Consider the following 19,978-nt stretch of genomic DNA (forward strand, 5'->3'; position numbering starts at 1 on the left):
GCTTAAAGATGTCCAGTTTCTTATGATTTACTTTCCAGTGCCTCACGCTCCTGTATGTCCTCCTTTTGTGGCTATTTCATTTGTGGTGTGACTTCTGCTAAAATGTGAGTAGTTAGGACTATTAGATATTCTGATCTCCATTTCAAGATTTTAAGGGCTGGGTGCAGTGGCTCACACCTGTAATCCCAGCATTTGGGAGCCTGAGGCAGATGGATCACTTGAGTCTAGGAGTTTGACACCTGCCTAGGCAACATGGTGAAACCTTGTCTCTACAAAAAATACAAAAATTAGCCAGGCGTGGTGGTGCACGCCTCTGGTCCCAGCTACTTGGAAGGCAGGAGGATCACTTGAGCCTGGGAAGCAGAGGCTGCAGTGAGGTGAGTTCTTGCCACTGCACTCCAGCCTGGCGACGGAGCAACACTCTGTTTCAATAATAATAATAATAATAATGATGATGATGATGATGATGATAATAATAATAATGATAATAATAAAATTTAAAAAATAGTTGTTTCTTAAGAAGTTTTTCTTTCAAGAATGGGGCTCTGTCAACAAAACTGAAAGACAGTACAGATACCATTAGGATAAACAAAATTCAGAAATATACCAACCAAATGAATTGAAAGTCTTCTTTCCCTGGAAAAAAGAGACCCTGAAAGGCTAAAGCAGGGAAAAGGCTGGCTTCATGCCTCAGTGGCTTTCAGCTGCTGGAACAGCCTGACCCAGATGCTGGTAAGAAAAGAGGCAGTTAAAGCAACTCCAGAAGCACACAAGGCCTACGAACTGGCCTCAAGCCAGAAGCAAATCCTGTACCAGATAACTTGAGTGCCATCTACTGCTCATGGAAGTGAGGCATCCCAGGGGACAAGTCAGTGACCAGATCAGACACAATCAGTCTTGCATAGGATGTTGCTTAGACCATAAACACTTATCTCCACTGAATCATAAGACATACTCCAGATGTACACTTAGTATCCTCGTCCTAGCCACTTGCCTTCTTTTCCCGCTCTTCCTCTCTCCATGCAGTTCGCCGTTTGGTAAAATGGGGCAGTCGAAGGAAGTCTGTCACTTCTCCTTCACCATTGACCAGGGCACAGAACACAGGGTGATCTCTGCCAGACAGACAGAAAAACAAGAGTGCAATAATCAGCAATGTGAAGTTATGAATGAGAGAAAAATGAAATTAGTTAGACAAGTAAGAGATGGTGCTGGGGAGACAAAAATAGGCTGTTACCTGGCAGAGGAGAAAGCAATGCCGAGGACTCGAATGCCCTTCCCTTGGTTCTCATCCATAAAGTCGTCATCTTCTTCCACCTGCTGATCTGGTCGGTAGGGTGCCACTCTCAACCAATTGTAGAGCTTTCTACTACAGGCCTGGGGGAAGAGACACAACAGATATTACATACACGATGACATTATGGTCATCAGGCTCACCAAGTGTGCTATGGAAACACTCATACATACATGTGCGAGGGTGTGTACTCTTCTGTGCAGATGTTCCTAGCTATTGGCAGGCTTACCACCACCTGAAGGCATATCTTGCTTGTGGAAACAGGAGAGTATACAGAGAACAGTGATATAAACAAAGAATGTTTGGATGAGTGGGGGTGGAGGAGGAAAGAAGCTCCTGGAGCAGAGAGGTCTTGGAGGTGGCCCCTGTGGCCTTGTTAGCACTCCCTCTCAGATTATGCTTCACCTGCCCCCCTGGGTTTCTCCATTAGCTATGGGACTATTCCTAAGGGGTTCCTTCATGCCCAGCTATAGTTTGGGGAAATCATATTACTAAAAATTATGAGTCTCGGCTGGGCGTGGTGGCTCATGCCTGTAATCCCAGCACTTTGGGAGGCCAAGGCGGGCAGATCATGAGTTCAGGAGATTGAGACCATCCTGGCTAACACGGTAAAACCGTTATTTTATACTAAAAATATAACATATTTTATACTAAAAATATAAAAAATTAGCTGGGCATGGTGGTGGGCACCTGTAGTCCCAGGTACTCGGGAGGCTGAGGCAGGAGAATGGCGTCAACCTAGGAGGCAGAGCTTGCAGTGAGCCGAGATCACGCCACTGCACTCCAGCCTGGGCAACAGAGCAAGACTCTGTCACGAAAAAAAAAAAAAAAATCATGAGTCTCTGTCCTCACCTTTATGACATATTCCTTGGCTTCAGCTAGCAGCTTGTTCTTGAGTTCTTTGGCCATCTGCACATAGAGGAACTGCTGTAAAGCCCGTTCGATGGCCATGGTGCGCTGCCGGTTCCACTCCTGCACCTGGTGGCTGAACTCATCTCGGTAGTAAAACTGTTTTATCTCTTCAAAATAGGTCTGGTCATTGCCATAGCTGAGAAGAGACACAAAGCTATGGTGTCAGGAATGGAGAAAAGGTGACACCCAATGTCCATGAACATTCTAAGCAAGCCAGAGACGACAGCCTGCTCAACTCTGAAATTGTGGTTCCCCACTCCTGAGGGGCCCTTCCCTCCACCAGACTCCTCACCAGGCCTTCCCCAGAGAGTTGCCAGCCCAGGGCTCTCCTTACCCTTCCACTCCCTTCATATCTATGCTGATGTCAATGGTGAGGAGCCCTTCGTCTTCAGCCAGGCATATCTTGAGAAACTGGTCATCTCTCAGTTCCTTAACAGGCTTGTTCTTTAAATACTTGAAGGAATAGGCATAGTGGGCCTCATCCACATCCTGCACACATGAAGGGGGAATCATGAGCCTGTGGATGGGCTGGGCCAGGCCCCAGGAGAAAAGACAGCCTTTCTGCTTTCAGACACACAACTCAGTGAAGTGGAACGCAAGAAACTGAGGCCAATCACAGAAAGAGCTGGGGCACATCTTGGATCAAAGCCCTTCACTCAGCTCACCTTTCTACCTTTCTTGGTGGGGGTTATATTTAGCTTGGCTCTCTCTTGGAAGGTCTGCCTCAGCACCTGCCGGACAAGGGGCTCACGGGCAATCTGCAGGGCTACCATGTAGCGGGCGCCTTCTAGCACAGCTTCTGGAGTAGGGAACTGGCTGTGGGGAAAATGGTGCAGCTACAGGACCAGGGCGTTGTGGTCCTCAGGCCCCTCCTCCTGTCAGCCACCTGCTGCATGCCTACCTGCAAACGTAATCCTTGGCTAGCTCCAAGGGCTCCGCGGGAAACTGCTCTGTCTCGTGCCGCTGGTAGCTGTCCCGCAGGTTCTCCCCAAACTGCTCGGGAGTAAGCCCAAACTTTTTGGCCAGGCCATCTAAAGCAAACAGAAGAGTGAAGGGTAAGGCAGCAGATGGGCTGATAAACCTCTCGGCTTTCAGAATCTGGAGTTGGAATTCTGGGAACTAGCCTTTTTTATTTTCCTGAGACGGTCTCGCTCTGTTGCCCAGGCTAAAGTGCAGTGGTGTGATCATGGCTCATTAAAGCCTTAACCTCCTGGGCTCAGGTGATCCTCCCACTTCAGCTTTCCCGAGTAGCTGGGACTACAGGTGTGTCCCACCACTCCTGGCTAATTTTTTCTGTATTTTTTGTAGAGTTTTGCTATGTTGACCAGGCTGGCCTCCAACTCCTGGGCTCTAGTGATCCTCCCACTTTGACCTCCAAAGTGCTGGGATTACATGCGTGAGCCACTGTGCCCAGCTAAGGCACTGGAATTTAAACAGTGAATGAGCAGGACCAGGTGGTCAAAGAACAATGAAAAAACTGATTTTAAACACTTGATGGGCTGTTATAAGGCGGAAGAAACAGACAGACTGGACTCTCTCCCTCCAATCATGAGTTTCCCATTATCTCAGGAAATTAGGGAGAGGCTGAACCATCACTGTCAGGCGGGAATGGGTGTGGAGAGGAAGTATTTTTGAAGACCAGGTAATAGGCTGGTTCAGGATTGGATTGGTGATTGACCCAGATAGCCCTTCTTTTTCCTACCTACCAGTCTTTTTTCTGGGTAACTCCCCCTGCTCAGGCTAGAATGCCTAAATCCCAAAGCAGCTAGCTTTTACCTAGCCCAGCACTCTGGCAGATGGTGTACATGTCTCGGCGAGAGGCTTGCTTGAGCTCGGGCCCCCTCTGCTCCTCATCTTCTGCCTCCTCACCTTCACCTGGGAAGAAAACATGGGGAGATTTAGGGTTCTAGTTTCCAATCACTCCCAACGATCTGACACATTAGGAGAGAAGCCTCAAAGGGTACCCAGCCAAGGGCCTCCTTCAAGATGCCACAGGCCGTCAAGTCTCCCAGGTTTTCTTTCTTTTTTTTTTGAGATAGAGCCTCGGTTTGTTGCCCAGGCTGGTGTGCAGCGGTATGATCTCAGCTCACTGCAACAACCACCTCTAGGTTCAGGCATGCCTCAGCCTCCCGAGCAGTTGGGATTACCGGCATGTGCCACCTAGCCTGGCTACTTTTGTATTTTTAGTAGAGATGGGGTTTCACCATGTTGGCCAGGCTGGTCTCGAACTCCTGACCTCAGGTGATCCACCCACCTTGGCATCTCAAAATGCTGGGATTACATGCGTGAGCCATCATGTACGGCCATCAAATCTGGATTTTCTTTTCCAGCACTAACCTTCTTCATCTCCCTCTTCCCTGACACGCTTCAGCTTCTTGCGGCTAGCTTTGGCGGCGTTCTGCATCTTAGGGATGTCTCGGCCATAATAAAGAAGAAAATGGTTGTAGACATCTTTCAGTTCATCCATTGATTGGACATCCTTGAGCCTGAAAGGGAAGAGACATAAGGTTTCAGTCATCACTGCAGAAAGGGTATATCCCAATTTGGCTACAAGAGGTCCAATTCCCAAAAGGCAGTATCCCAACTAAAATGGGATCCCAACCAGTTTTTTCCAATTATTATTACTATTGTTATTATTTTTCTGAGACAGGGTCTCACTCTGTTGCCCAGACTGGAGGCGGGATGATCACCTGAACCCGGGAGGTTGAGGCTGCCGTGAACTGTGACCACACCACTGCTCTCCATCCTAGCCAACAGAGAAAGACCATTTCTTTTTTTTTTTTTTAAAGACACATAGCTGGGTGCAGTGGCTCATGCCTGTAATCCCAGCACTTTGGCAGGCCAAGGCGGAGGGATCATGACGTCAGGAGATAGAGACCATCCTGGCTAACACGGTGAAACCCAATCTCTACTAAAAATACAAAAAACTAGCTGGGTATGGTGGCGGGCGCCTGTAGTCCCAGCTACTTGGGAGGCTGAGGCAGATGGTATGAAACTGGGAGGTGGAGCTTGCAGTGAGCCAAGATTGCACCACTGCACTCCAACCTGGGCGACAGAGACTCTGTCTCAAAAAAAAAAAAAAACCAAAACCAAAAACAAAACCGAGATACATGATAGCCCTAGACCATGTCTTATTTATTTATTTTTTTGAGATGGGGTCTTGCTCTTGTCACCCAGGCTGGAGTGTAATGGCGTGATTTCGGCTCACTGTAACCTCCACCTCCTGGGTTTAAGAGATTCTCCAGCCTCAGCCTCGCGAGTAGCTGGGATCACAGGCACGCACCACCACACTCGACTAATTTTTGTATTTTTAGTAGAGACGGGGTTTCACCATGTTGGCCAGGTTGGTCTCAAACTCCTGACGTCAGGTGATCTGCCCACCTCAGCCTCCCAAAGTGCTGGGATTACAGATGTGAGCCACCACGCCCAGCCCCTTTTTTTTCTTTTTTTGAGATGGAGTTTTGCTCTTGTCACCCAGGCTGGAGTGCAATGGCACGATCTCGGCTCATTGCAACCTCCACCTCCCAGGTTCTAGCGATTCTCCTGCCTCAGCCTCCTGAGTAGCTGGGATTACAGGTGCCTGCCATCACACCCAGCTAATTTTTTGTATTTTTAGTAGAGACGGGGTTTCACCATGTTGGCCAAGCTGGTCTTGAACTCCTGACCTCAGGTGATCTGCCCACCTCAGCCTTCCAAAGTGTTGGGATTACAGGCATGAGGCACTGCGCCTGGCCTCCTTTTTCTTTCTTTTTTTTTTTTTGAGATGGAGTCTAGCTCTGTCGCCCAGGCTGGAGTGCAGTGGCACGATCTTGGCTCACTGCAACCTCTGCATCCTAGATTCAAGCAATTCTCCTGCCTCAGCCTCCCGAGTAGCTGGAATTACAGGCACCCGTCCCGACGCCCAGCTAATTTTTTGTATTTTTAGTAGAGATGGGGTTTCACCATGCTGGCCAGGCTGATCTTGAACTCCTGACCTCAAGTGATCTGCCCGCCTCGGCCTCCCAAAGTGCTGGGATTACAGGCGTGAGCCACTGTGCCTGGTTGACAAGTTGGATTTCTAAGGGATGGGGCCCTGTGCTACACATTCTCCAAGGTTTAACAGTGCTCCTGCAGGGCCAGCCTTGGGTCTGAGGGCTTCCCATAATGGAATAAACGCCGCATGTTTTACCTCTCCATGTCAGTGGTGTCCAGAGCCCGGATGCCATCAGCAAGAGGTTTGTCAGGGTCAGCAGAGATCTGTTCATACTGATAAGCCTGCATCTTCTCAAACAGCCGTGTTAAGTTTTCTTTACGGATCCGCAGCTGGGTCCACTAAGGTGAAGTAGGGCAGGAATTAGAGCTTGTGTTCAGCCCTGGAGACTCAAGGCTGCTCTGTTCCTTACCAGAAAACCTAGTGGGGGGGACTAGACAGGGCTGGGAGGTTTGGGTTTGTGGTATCCTGGTAGTAATGGTGCCTTCCCTGGCCCACACCTCTTGGGGGCCACGGATCCACATTACCTTTTCATCCCACTGCCAGACTCTCCATAGGTCATTGATGTGCAACTCAGGCTCCACATACTCCTTTCGATAGAAGGCAATAAAAGGCACCTAGGATGGCAAAGAGACTGCAGTCACTCAGAGAAGACAGATTTGCTAAGATCCTCTCTGTCAGTAGATAATGACTTCCTGGAGAAACAGCTCCAGGAAATTCAACAGTCAGAAGCCTGGCCTCCCTCACAGCCCTTCTAAGGCCTGGTGCTTTCAATAGGAGAAAATAAAGCTGCAGACAGGGTAGCATTGTTCTTATGATCACTAGGGTCTCTGCTGGTCCTAACACTTGTTGAGTCATGGATAGGGGATAGGGGAAGGGGACTCCCACTTCATTTAGGTAACTATCTTTTCCCTCATCCCCTAACTAAATTTCTCACCAATGGGCCACCAGAGCTTGAGGTGTTACCTCAAAATGCTGATTTCGCATGAAGCCCAGGGCCTCTTTGATCTTCTGAATTGTGCTGGGCCCTTTCCGACTGAAGCTGCTGGCTGGCTGCCCTCGGTCTAGGTAATCACAGCTTTCCTACAGTGGAAAATAAAGAAACAGCAGGACAATGTTTACTTGGTTTGTCTTACCATACAAGATTGTTTAATAACAAAGGATAACCTTTCTAGATGAAATCTAAAAAATTTTTCTCATATACACACACTTGTTGGGACTACATACACACAGTTTTCTTTTTTTTCTTTTTGAGACAGAGTCTCGCACCCAGGCTGGAGTGCAGTGGCGCGATCTCGGCTCACTGCAAGCTCCGCCTCCCGGGTTCACGCCATTCTCCTGCCTCAGCCTCTCTGAGTAGCTGGGACTACAGGCGCCCGCCACCACGCCCGGCTAATTTTTTGTATTTTTAGTAGAGACGGGGTTTCACCTTGGTCTCGATCTCCTGACCTCGTGATCTGCCCGCCTCAGCCTCCCAGAGTGGTGGGATTACAAGCGTGAGCCACCGTGCCTGGCCATACACACAGTTTTCTATACCAGGCACACGGATGTATGAAATAGGGGAGGAAGAACTCCCCATCTTGATGAAGTGTCTTTTGGTTCATGTCAAAACCTAAGGATCTTTTTTGCGTACCTGGAGAGAAATGGTTGGGGTGGCAAAAGCATTCCTATAGATCCAGTCAGCTTCTTCTTCTAGTTCATCATCTTCAGCCCCCTTGACTGGGATGGAGCGGAGCTGCAGTGGGTAAGACAACAGGGTGAGACTGACTTTATCTTGTGTCTCACTTAAGAAAAACATACCTTTTTGGACAGAAACATGTGATCAAGTGCACATTTCCAGTATTGTTCTACAAATGCCATACCAGTGTTGTTCTGGCATGAAATAAGCATTTCTTTTTTTTTTTTTTTTTTTGAGATGGTGTCTCGCTCTTGTTGCTTAGGCTAGAACACAATGGCGCGATCCAGGGTCACTGCAACCTCCACCTCCAGAGGTCAAATGATTCTCCTGCCTCAGCCTCCTGAGTAGCTAGGATCACAGGTGCCCGCCACCACGCCCAGCTGATTTGAGATGGAGTCTCGCTCTGTTGCCAGGCTGGAGCGCAATGGCGCGATCTCGGCTCACTGTAACCTCCGCCTCCCAGGTTCAAGGAATTCTCCTGCCTCAACCTCCCAAGTAACGGCTTACAGGTGCACGCTGTCACACCCAGCTAATTTTTTTTTTGTATTTTAGTAGAGACAGGGTTTTACCATGTTGCCCAGGCTGGCCTCTAACTCCTGAGCTCAGGCAATTCACCCGCCTTGGCCTCCCAAAGTGCTAGGATTACAGGCGTGAGCCACCGCGCCTGGCCGCCCAGCTAATTTTTTGCATTTTTAGTAGAGACGGGGTTTCACAATGTTGGCCAGGCTGGTCTCGAACTCCTGACCTCAGGTGATCCACCCACCTTGGCCTCCCAAGGTGCTGGGATTACAGGTGTGAACCACCGTGCCTGGCCATAAGCATTTCATAGTTTTGTTTTGTTTTTTTTTTGAGACAGAGTCTGCTTCTAGGCTGCAGTGCAGTGGTGCAATGATGGCTCACTGCAGCCGTAACCTCCCAAGCTCAAGCAATCTTCCCAACTCAGCCTCCTGAGTGGCTGAAACTACAGGTGTGCACCATCACAACCAGCTAGTTTTTTGTATTTTTTTGTAGAGACAAGGTCTCCCTATGTTGCCCAGGCTGGTCTTGAGTTCCTGGACTCAAGCAATCTGCCATCCTGGCCTCCCAAAGTGCTGGGATTACAGGTGTAAGCCACAGCACCCAGACTGCATTTCACAGATTTCTAAAGAAAACAGTATTTCTAGAACCGTAAGCAAGGTGGAGTCTATCTTCCCTTCTCTAAGAGCTGGATTTCCCAGGCCCCGGGTGAGATGAGGTTCAAAGCCTGTGCTGGATACTCAATGCCAGACTTTTGCTAGATTATTTCTTGGCTACAAGGTAATTACGGATTGGTAGAAGAGCAGAGGCTGGTGGTTTTTTACCTGGAACCTCTCAGGCAGGTCAGTGGCTCGGATTTCATTGTCCTGATCTGTGAGGTGGCTGCTTTCTAGCTCACTGGGCTCATACATTTCAAAGATGCTCCTACGGCTCACACGCTTCTTGGTGGTCTTCTTGGGGCGCACTCGGATTTCACCCTCAGCCTCATCATCCTCATACTCATACTCCTCCTCCAGTTCTTCATCATACTCATTGTATTTCTCAAATTCATCATAGTCAAAGTCCACACCGAAGATTTCCTGGGCTTCTTGCAGGGCCCTGTAGGTGGCAGCAAGAGGCAGTTGGCTCAGGTTCGGGTGAGAGGAGAGAAATGCAGCCCTTGCATAGATCCTTTACTTGTCCCAAGGGAACTGAGAGGGTTAGGAGGAAGGTAAACAAAATAACCATATTCACTGTGGACGAAAGGCTTCATTGGGGGATATTTCTGGGCAAACTGTTGTATATGGAAGAATAAAAAGCTCATCTTTGCCACCTTCAAGTGACAGCAATCAAATAGCAACAGAGCAGATGGGTCTAAATCTTGCTCAGTGGACCCATCTTCTGCTAAGGCATTACAGTATTCCCTTAGAGCAAAAGCTTTCAAATTTGTAAATTGTGACGCGGGCATTTATCTTTCAACAAAATTATATTAAGAATGTCAATATATATATAATTGAATAAACATGGAGCTGTAGGCAGAAGAGGAATGCTGGAGCCTTGCCCATGTGGGGCTCTACTCCAATCCTACAGTAGCCCTAGAGTGCAGAGACAGCTCCCAGGGCTTCCAGGAGCAGTCTGAAATCACTGCCTGGTAGAGGTTATTTGAGGCAGGGAAGCAAAATGGCTGCAAGTTGGGAATGCCCCATTTTTGGCAAAGGCCTCTGACCTCCTCCTTCCTGACTGGGCCCACTCAATCACTTTATCCCCACCTTGTACCAGACCCCACTCACGCGTCTGTGTATCCAGGAAGCTTTTTCCGCCACTTAGGTTTTTTCAGAGGCTGTCCATCATCATCCACAATGAAGTCGTCAATATCTGGGGAGGAAAAGGAGGGGTTGGGGCTCAGAGTCAGGGGCTGAGCCAGGACTAAATTGCTTTGGTTCCTACTATGTGAGTGGCCAGTGAGCAACCGAGAAGGGAAGCTCCTGAAAAGGAACTTCTTTGTGTCAAATGCTGGGGGATGTAGCTAAGGAATGGTTTCCACCCTGTTCCCATGGGCCAGGAAATCCCAACACCCATCCAAACACTGGCTTCCCTGCCTAATATAACATACCTGACTCCTCATCATCTTCCTCCTCCTCCTCTGGAGGAGCCATGGGGGCCTCCATGGCCTCCTGCCCTTCTTCCCCTTCCCCATCCTGGAAGATTTCTTCCGCAATAGCTTCTTTCTCATGTTCCTCCTTGCCATATTCCTCCTCGTCATCGTCCTCGTCATCTGACATTTTTTTGACACGCCGGTACTTTTGCTAGGGGTGGGAAAACCTGCCTTATCAGGATCTGAGGAGTCTGGCATACGGATACCGAATCTCCGGTCTCACTCCCTTCTTCCCACCACAATTACTCTGACCAAGAGAGATGGGAAAGAACATGCTGAGTGATGCTCTTGTAGCCTCAAAGCTCATCCTTGAAACTTGGACAAGACTTTCTCTAACAGGCACCCAGATCTGGGATGCAAATCTAGGCTCCGTAGTACAATGATACCAAACACCATGCTCTAATGTTCTCCAAACTGTCCTGCATGTGCCTCCTCACCCAGAGACATTGAAATTTCCAGGGCTTTTTCCTTCACCCCCAGGGACAAAGACAAAGAATGACACTTACTCCTCTTTTGACTTTGACACCCAAATTCTCCTCAATGAGGTCAAAATCATCATCCTCCAGGCGGTCATCAAAAGAGGCTGAAGAAACAAAGTGTTGCCCATGGTGATGAGGCGGCCCTTTTCCGCTGCAACCTCCACCCAAGCCTCACTTGAGCCAACGACAGACTACTCACTGCGTTTTCTCTTCTTGTGGCCAACATCATCTTCCGAATCACCAGAGTCACTGCCCTCATCCTCCTCCCCTTCATCTTCATCATCATCGTCATTGATAAAGCCTTTCAGGTTGCCTTGCTCATCCTGATCATCTAGGTTCTCCTCCTCCTCCTCCTCATCTGGAAGACATGCATGTTTGAGGCATGGAGACTAAAAAACAGGCTAGAGGTTCAGGGTCACTTGATTAATATGATTATCCATTTGCTCTGCACCTAATGACCTGGGTGCCATGTTCACTCTTCTGCCTCATGTAAAGATGCAAAACATAGCCATTGACCTAGAGTAGCAGCATGTGGAAAGAATGTTTTTTCCCCCTACATTCACCATCTGTCTTTGGGCAGGATGATCTTCCTGGTCACTTTGGCTTCTCAAAATCATTACTAGATTATTATAGCCACCAATAACTTTGTTTTACTCAGTTTGTAAACTCAGCAGCTATATTCCTTTTTTCACCATAATTCCTTTGATAAAACTCGTACGTCCCTTTACCGCCTTGAAGTCATTTCGTGGTTCTACTCTGTTGACAATTCTAAAGATTGGGCTTGGCCAGAGAAATAGGAAACTAGGTGAATAAATATCAACAATGCTAGGTCTAAAAGCAGACAGTATTATATACAGACTTATCTTTTTTCTTTTTTTTTTTTTTTTTGAGACGGAGTCTCGCTCTGTCGCCCAGGCTGGAGTGCAGTGGCGTGATCTCGGCTCACTGCAAGCTCCGCCTCCCGGGTTCACGCCATTCTCCTGCCTCAGCCTCTCCGAGTAGCTGGGACTACAGGCGCCTGCCACCACGCCCGGCTAATTTTTTGTATTTTTAGTAGAGACAGGGTTTCACCGTGGTCTCAATCTCCTGACCTCGTGATCCGCCCGCCTCGGCCTCCCAAAGTGCTGGGATTACAAGCATGAGCCACCGCGCCCGGCCTATACAGACTTATCTATTGATTTATTATCAACCACCCCCCCACTAAAGTAAACTCCACAATAGCTGGATCTTTGTTGTTTTATATTTCTAGTTCCAGGCCTAGTGCCTGGCATACAGACAGATGCTCAGTTAGTATCTGCTAAGAATGACTTAAAGTTCTCAAGCTGGTACCTCATGTGTGATAACTTCTGTGCTGAGCCTGAGCCTTTCATCAGCAAGAATCCAACTATCCAAAGCTTAGCAATAGTGGGGAGAAGCTTGAGGCTGGGGCCTCCTCACCATCATCCTCCTCTTCCACAAATTTCTTGGTGACTCGGGGTACCACTTCGCCGTCATCATTGTATTCTTCCTCTGACTCCTCAGCCTCGCTTTCCACAAAATCAGACATTGCTGCAGCTTCTCACTCTGCCTGAAGACAACTAGGGAAAGAAAAGAGTGAAGGATAAAAAAATGGGACACATGATTGTACAGAGGGCTCTTAAACTTTCCCACAAACAGCCTTTTAGCAACCTGCCACTGCTCTGCCCACTCAACATTCCCACTTGGGGAGAAGAAAAGAAGAATTTGATGGTTCCAGCTCTTCCATTATCCATTCCTCCCAGCATTGCTTCTCTCACATGTACTTTTTTTTGTTTTGTTTTTTGAGGTGGCGTCTCACTCTTTCACCCAGGCTGGAGTACAGTGGCGCAATCTCCGTTCACGGCAAACTCCGCCTCCTGGGTTCAAGTGATTCTCCTGCCTTAGCCTCCTGAGTAGCTGGGATTATAGGCGCACGCCACCATGACTGGCTAATTTTTGTACTTTTAGAAGAGATGTGGTTTCAACATGTTGGCCAGGCTGGTCTTGAACTTCTGACCTCAGGTGATCTGCCCACCTTGGCCTCCCAAGGTGCTGGGATTACAGGCGTGAGCCACCGCTCCCGGCCTCGTACGTACTTTTAAAAAGAAGGCAAAAGCCAGGCTACTTGGGAGGCTGAGGCAGGAGAATCTCTTGAACCCGGAAGGTGGAGATTGCAGATTGCGCCACTGCATTTCAGCCTGGCGACGGAGTGAGACTCTGTCTAAAAAAAAAGCCATTAGGCCAGGCATGATAGCTCACTCCTATAACCCCAGCACTTAGGCCAAGGCAGGTGGATCACATGAGGTCAGGAGTTTGAGACCAGCTTGGCCAACATGGTGAAACCCTGTCTCTACTAAAAATACAAAAGTTATCCGGGTATGGTGGCAGGTGCCTGTAATCCCAGTTACTCCGGAGGCTTAGGCAGGAGAATGGTTTGAACCCGGGAGGTGCAGGTTGCAGTAAGCTGAGATTGCACCACTGCACTCCAGCGTGGGCAACAAGAGCAAAATGTGTCTCCAAAAAAAAAAAAAAAAAAGAAAAAGAAAAAGAAGGCAATTATACCAGACTTGTATATGTATCATCTCTCCTCCCCAGAGTTTTACCTCACTTACCATTTGAAGACAGGAATGGGCAAATGAGGAAAGAAAGTAATGTAGGGACAATTAAGTGGGGACATGGTGGTACAGTGGGATTATGTGATCTGCTCCTAGGAGGCTTGGAAACAGTAAGTGCCAACTTTATAAAAGGTGCTTTCATATGTTTACATACACTATTCATACTTATTAGCAAAGTCAAAAGCAAAATCTCTTTTCAATAGATTAAACACAGAAATACTTCATGAACTTGAGCCGATTTGTGTGAGTACTGGTTGGGGCATTTGGGTCCAAAAAGGGCCTATTTTTATCATTTACTCCCCTTGCAGGCAAAAAATCTTGAAAGGCTTCCATGTCCTACAAAATAAAGGCAACATGGTTAAATGGAAAGCCTGCTGGGCTCAAGAGTAGAAGTCAAATCCTGGTTTCATACCCTACCAGCTAAACATAAACTTAAGCAAATTATTGGACATGCCTGAATATCACTTTCTTAACCTGGAAAATGGTAATAGCGCTACCTACCTTAGAGGATAGTTGAGAATATTACACGACATAGGGGAAAGAACCTATTGTTTCAAAATGGGTTAACTGAGTTAGAATTTGAATCCTAAGCCTAATTTTCCTTAGTATTCTGTAATTTTGTACCAACCAACCCCAACTTTATCTTCTACTTCCCTGCTTTCAGATTCATCCAAAGCCTGGAAACGACAGTAGGGATCTTCAAGAACTGTAACATGGAGCTTGATGGGCCTTGAGTAGGACTTAAAAAACAGCACACATCATCATAACAAGATTCCATTGTGGAACCTAAAGCTGGCTGCTGACACACTCAGCATCACTCCTCACCCTGTCCAGTAAAATGGTCTATGGGATATATCCCATGTACCTTTCTCCCACTTAGACTACAAGCTTCTGGAAGATAAAGAACATATCCAATGGAGGGACTAATAAAAATCATGAAAACATAAATGGCAATACAAGAGGCATTACAAGGCACTCTGTGATTCTGCACCAGAAAAGCTATATCCCTTCAGGTGTGCTGCAGCACATTAGCAACAAATTAGCTGCTAACAAATTAGCAACTGTTAAGTGTCTGTTAAATAAACTACTTATGTTTTCACACTGCTGCCATCTTCCCAGTTAAAGATAGCAGTGGGAGGGGAGAGAAGGGTGGCTAATGGCTATCTGAAGGTGCCTTAAGTTCTGTGGCTCTAAATCTCTTCAAAATTGCCCTTATGGAGCTCAATCAATACTATAACCAATGAACTTGAAATTAACTAAACTCAAGAAAACAAAACTGAAGGTATAGGAGGGAGGGGGAATGTTCAATTTTCAGTTGAGGTTTCAGATACCATTCTTTCCACAAACCTAACTGAATGCCTACCATGCACATATACTCTGCTAAGAGCTGGGGATTTGAAGAGAATTGTTCATTTCTTTCTTTTTTTTTTTTTTTGAGATGGAGTTTTGCTCTTGTTGCCCAGGCTGGAGTGCAATGGCGTGATCTCAGCTCACCGCAACCTCCACCTCCTGGGTTCAAGCGATTCTCCTGCCTCAGCCTCCCGAGTAGCTGGGATTACAGGCATGCACCACCATGCTGGCTAATGTTGCATTTTTAGTAGAGAGGGGGTTTCTCCATGTTGGTCAGGCTGGTCTTGAACTCCTGACCTCAGGTGATCCGCCCACCTCGGCCTCCCAAAGTGCTGGGATTACAGGCGTGAGCCACTGCGCCCGGCCGGATTGTTCATTTTCAAGGAGTTGAATGTCTCCTAGAGGGAGAAATACGAAAATAAGGACCATAAAATCGTTTTATATATTACAATAGACACACAGAACAGGCATAGGAAGAGAACTGGACAATAAACTCACAACACACACACAAAACCCAACCAAAATAATATGGTTCTTTCTTGGGTATTTTAAGCAATTTTTTAAAAAGTACCCTGAGGAATAATGCTTATTACACACCTACCAAGTGCCAGACACTAACAAATATCCTACTATTTTATGTCCCTGTCAAGGGGAACAAGTATTCTATTAATCCCTACACTGTCCTATGAGTTACAGCACACTTCTCTCTCAACAGAGGAGGAAACAGACTCAGAGAGATGTAGTCATTTGTTCAAGGTGACAAAACTATCATCTGTAAGTGATGAGGTCTGCCTGACTCTTCATGACAGTACCACATCTATCAATAGTTTTCGCCCCTCTGTTCTCTCAGGACTGTAGAGTGGAGTTTTCCAGAGGTTATATGACATGTGGTTATCACAACAGACCGAATGCAAAAACATATGAGAACACAGCTGTATTCTGTTAGGGCAGACATTAAACCGTTGTACTAAAAAACAAAAAATGTCATTCTTACTTAATTTACTTATTTTGAGACAGAGTCTTGCTCTCTCACCCAGGATGAAGTGCAATGGCACGATCCTGGCTCGCTGCAACCTCCGCCTCCTGGGTTCAAGCGATTCTCTTGCCTCAGCCTCCCGAGTAGGTGGGACTACAGGCGCTCGCCACCACGTCGGGCTAATTTTTGTATTTTTAGTAGAGATGGGGTTTGGCCATATTGGCCAGGCTGGTCTCGAACTCCTGACCTCAAGTGATCCACCTGCCTTGGCCTCCCAAAGTGCTGGGACTATAGGCGTGAGCCACCACGCCTGGCCTATTCATTTATTTTTTAAGATGAAGTTTCACCATGTTAGCCAGGCTGGTTTCAAACTCCTGAGCTCAAGTGATCCACCTGCCTCGACCTCCCAAAGTTCTGGGATTACAGGAGTGAGCCACCACACCCAGTCCATTCTTACTAAAATGTTTTGTTTTAAAAACTATTATTATTTGGCTGGGTGCTGTGGCTCATGCCTGTAACCCCAGCACTTTGGAAGGCCAAGGCGGGCCGATCACCTGAGGTCAGGAGTTTGAGACCAGCCTGGCCAACATAGTGAAACTCTGCCTCTACTAAAAATGAAAAATTAGCTGGGTATGGTGGCAGGCGCCTGTAGTCCCAGCTATTCAGGAGGCTGAGGCAGGATAATTGCTTGAACCCGGAAGGCAGAGGTTGCAGTGAGCCAAGATGGTGCTACTGCACTCTAGCCTGGGCGACAGAATGAGACTCTGTCTCAAAACAAACAAACAAACAAAAAAACCCAAAAAAACTACTGTTATTCATAAAAAGTATTATTGTTTACTACTTTAAAATAAATCAATAAGGCCGGACGCGGTGGCTCACGCCTGTAATCCCAGCACTTTGGGAGGCCGAGGCGGGCGGATCACCAGGTCAGGAGATTGAGACCATCCTGGCTAACACAGTGAAAGCCCGTCTCTACTAAAAATACAAAAAAAAAAAAAAATTAGCCGGGCGTGATGGCGGGCACCTGTAGTCCCAGCTACTTGGGAGGCTGAGGCAAGAGAATGGCATGAACCCCAGGGGGTGGACCCTGCAGCGAGCTGAGATCGCGCCACTGCACTCCAGCCTGGGCGACAGCGAGACTCCGTCTTAAAAAAAAAAAAAAAAAAAATCAATAAATATTTTTAAATGTCTGAGTTTTAACTTCGAATCTGGTAAATATCAAAGGATATAACTCAATAAACAAAATGCCTTTGGAGTCCTAAATAAGTTTTAAGGATATAAAGGGGTCCTGAGTCCAAAAAGCTGAGGAATGACTGTAAAGACCCTAAAGAGCTGTGGTATACTAAGTCTAGGGGTTAGCGTGATGCTCCCCCATGCCCCCAAGATCTCTATCCTTAAGGTCCTTTAGCTTGAGCACTGCCAAAAGTGAAAGCCTTAAACTTCTGCCAATTAAATCTGGAGCTCTAATTTTAATTTTGACATTGCTCCCCCTCAGCCGTGAACTGAACCATTAAAAATAGATTTGAGTACGGCAGCCCCCACACATAGCTTGTTTTAATTAAGCTATCAGACCCACAAGTTCAATCTTTTAAGGCCTCAACATCTTCAAATTAAATGCCAGCTCCTGCAGACCAGATGCCCCTCAGCCTACTTAACAGAGAAATACACAGCCTACCTGATGAAAACAACAGCTATCTTCTGTCTCAAGGGCAGCTGGTGCTCCATGCTGCACACAGCTTGGAAAGATAGCTGTGTTCTCTTTCTTCCCATCGCCTAGGTTAGCAATAAAGCACACACTATGCTATAGCTGGGGAATGCCTCCAATCTAGCTCAATACCAAGACTTCCAGTTATAAGAGGTGTGCCAGAAGCAATTCTGACTTGCTGCAACTTGCAGGAGCTAGATGTGCAGACTGCAGTAGCACTGCAGTCTGAGACTGACAAGCGGGAACTACTCTAGAATAAAGACACTAATGTATTTATTTGTATATGATTATTATTAATATATGGTATCTATGATGAGCCTGATGTAGTTTGGATGTTGTATTTAGCACTTATGCTCTTAAACTTTTCTCCATACTCACACTGTAAGTTAAATTTGCAACTGGAATAGGTCTAGAAGGGCAGTGGGGAGATGGAGGGAGAGGTTTCTCTAGGCAGAAGCACAGCTGCAGAACAAGATGTGGCTCAAAGGGAGAGGCTGGTGGTTACCATGACATTCGCTGGAAGAGGAATGGAACTGGGATCAGATTGCCACAAGGGAGGCCCTCTGCAGTCCCTGCCTTTGAACAAGAAGTTGTAGGAGGCAATTAAGAGGAGACCAGAGTGAAAAGAGATCTAGTCTGTTAATTCCTTCCACTTTGCAGCTTCAATTAACATTTGCCGGGTTTTTTTTTTTAGAGTGAAGCTCTGTGCTGAGACTTAGGTATATAAAAATGAGTAAAATATGCTTCTGACCCTGGTGGAGTTCACAATCTATCTCAAAAAACTTGTTAATAACGTTATGACAAAGCACAATAGGGTTATGTTTAAGTTATATAACTGGACTATGAGAGCAATGGGAAGGCTGGGGAATATCTGAGAAAAGGTGATGCCTGAATAAAAGAGGATTTAAGAAAACAGTCTGGAAGAAGGCAACATGAGCAAACATTTAGGCGTGGTGTTCTGGAGAACAGCCCCAGAAGTCTAGGGTGGAGTTTAAGCTACAAGACGTTCCACGTTGTCTTGTATCATTCATATATATATATATATATATATATTTTTTTATATATATTTTCTTGTTTTTGAGACGGAGTCTCGCTCAGTCACCCAGGCTGGAGTGCAGTGGCATGATCTCGGCTCACTGCAAGCTCCGCCTCCTGGGTTCACGCCATTCTCCTGCCTCAGCCTCCCAAGTAGCTGGGACTACAGGCGCCCACCACCACACTGAGCTATTTTTTTTTTTTTTGTATTTTTAGTAGAGACAGGGTTTCACCGTGTTAGCCAGGATGGTCTCAATCTCCTGACCTTGTGATCCGCCCGTCTCGGCCTCCTATAGTGCTGGGATTACACTTGTATCCTATATTTTATGGGCAAGGGACTAGGACTATTCCAAAGGTATCTATAAGTGAATATCCAATTTGGAATTTCAAAACCTAAAAGTTTAATAAATAAAAGTATTTAGAGTCTACTTAAGTCCTTTTAAATCTGGAATTCAGAACTCTTTGTAATTAAAAAAACCCTGAAAAACTAATTACATGAAGTCAAGATGTTAAAATACAGAAAAAGTTAATTTTGTTCATTTAAAAATATTATTTATTCGGCTGGGCGTGGTGGCTCATGCCTAGAATGCCAGCACTTTGGGAGGCTGAGGCAGGCTGATCACTTGAGGTCAGATGCTGGAGACCAGCCTGGCCAGCATGATGAAACCCTGTCTCCACTAAAAATACAAAAATTAGCTGGGCGTGGTGGTGCACGCCTGTAATCCCAGCTACTCAGGAGGCTGAGGCAGGAGAATCGCTTGAACCTGGGAGTCGGAGCTTGCAGTGAGCCGAGATCATGCCATTGCACTCCAGCCAAGGTGACAGTGCGAGACTCCATCTCAAAAAAAAAAAAAAAAAATGTATTCCTTTTCTTTCCACATTTCTTTAGAGAAACAGGGTAAGGGCTAAAGAGAAGAGCACAACTGAAATACGTAACCAGATTCAGAACCCCTGCAAAACAAAGAGAGATTAACAGTTACTGAACCTCGTGGTACACACATTGGGGAACGCATAGTTCCTGCTCTAGCACAGGGGTTGGCAAACCTTTCCTTTTCTCTATAGGGCCAGATCTGCCACTGTAGCACAGCATACATAACATGTAAATGAATGGGGGCGACCTTATTTGGCCTTAGTTTGTGACCCCTGATTTAGAGAATTGATGATAAGGATAGCATGGGATCCTGTAATAAGACACCCTAACCTGGTTTTGAGAAAGTGACTTTAAACAAAGACCTTAAGAGTAAGGAGGAATTAGTTCAGCAGAGGAGCTGGCTTCTTTGGAGACGGTTTGGGGAGTGATGTCGGAGATGTGTGCTTCTA

At 46.7% G+C, this 19,978-nt stretch overlaps 1 protein-coding gene across 2 annotated transcripts in view; it reads right to left on the reverse strand.

Moving 5' to 3' along the window:
* The window catches only part of SUPT6H (SPT6 homolog, histone chaperone and transcription elongation factor), a 41,242-nt gene that overhangs the window by 17,376 nt on the left and 3,888 nt on the right, over positions 1-19,978 (reverse strand). For both annotated transcript variants that reach the window (XM_030800574.1, XM_030800576.1), the window contains exons 2-19: positions 12,418-12,557; positions 11,180-11,338; positions 11,008-11,084; positions 10,460-10,652; positions 10,137-10,221; positions 9,192-9,465; positions 7,807-7,908; positions 7,140-7,256; positions 6,701-6,790; positions 6,372-6,514; positions 4,541-4,689; positions 3,980-4,078; positions 3,105-3,234; positions 2,869-3,019; positions 2,538-2,692; positions 2,144-2,339; positions 1,235-1,374; positions 995-1,112 (exon numbers count right to left, since the gene is read on the reverse strand). In XM_030800574.1, coding sequence (XP_030656434.1) covers positions 995-1,112; positions 1,235-1,374; positions 2,144-2,339; positions 2,538-2,692; positions 2,869-3,019; positions 3,105-3,234; positions 3,980-4,078; positions 4,541-4,689; positions 6,372-6,514; positions 6,701-6,790; positions 7,140-7,256; positions 7,807-7,908; positions 9,192-9,465; positions 10,137-10,221; positions 10,460-10,652; positions 11,008-11,084; positions 11,180-11,338; positions 12,418-12,526 — 2,487 coding nt within the window. In that variant the 5' untranslated portion in view covers positions 12,527-12,557. The remainder of the gene's footprint in view (positions 1-994; positions 1,113-1,234; positions 1,375-2,143; positions 2,340-2,537; positions 2,693-2,868; positions 3,020-3,104; positions 3,235-3,979; positions 4,079-4,540; positions 4,690-6,371; positions 6,515-6,700; positions 6,791-7,139; positions 7,257-7,806; positions 7,909-9,191; positions 9,466-10,136; positions 10,222-10,459; positions 10,653-11,007; positions 11,085-11,179; positions 11,339-12,417; positions 12,558-19,978) is intronic.

This window comes from Nomascus leucogenys, chromosome 19 (assembly GCF_006542625.1).
Source record: "Nomascus leucogenys isolate Asia chromosome 19, Asia_NLE_v1, whole genome shotgun sequence".
In the NCBI taxonomy this organism is placed as follows: domain Eukaryota; kingdom Metazoa; phylum Chordata; class Mammalia; order Primates; family Hylobatidae; genus Nomascus; species Nomascus leucogenys.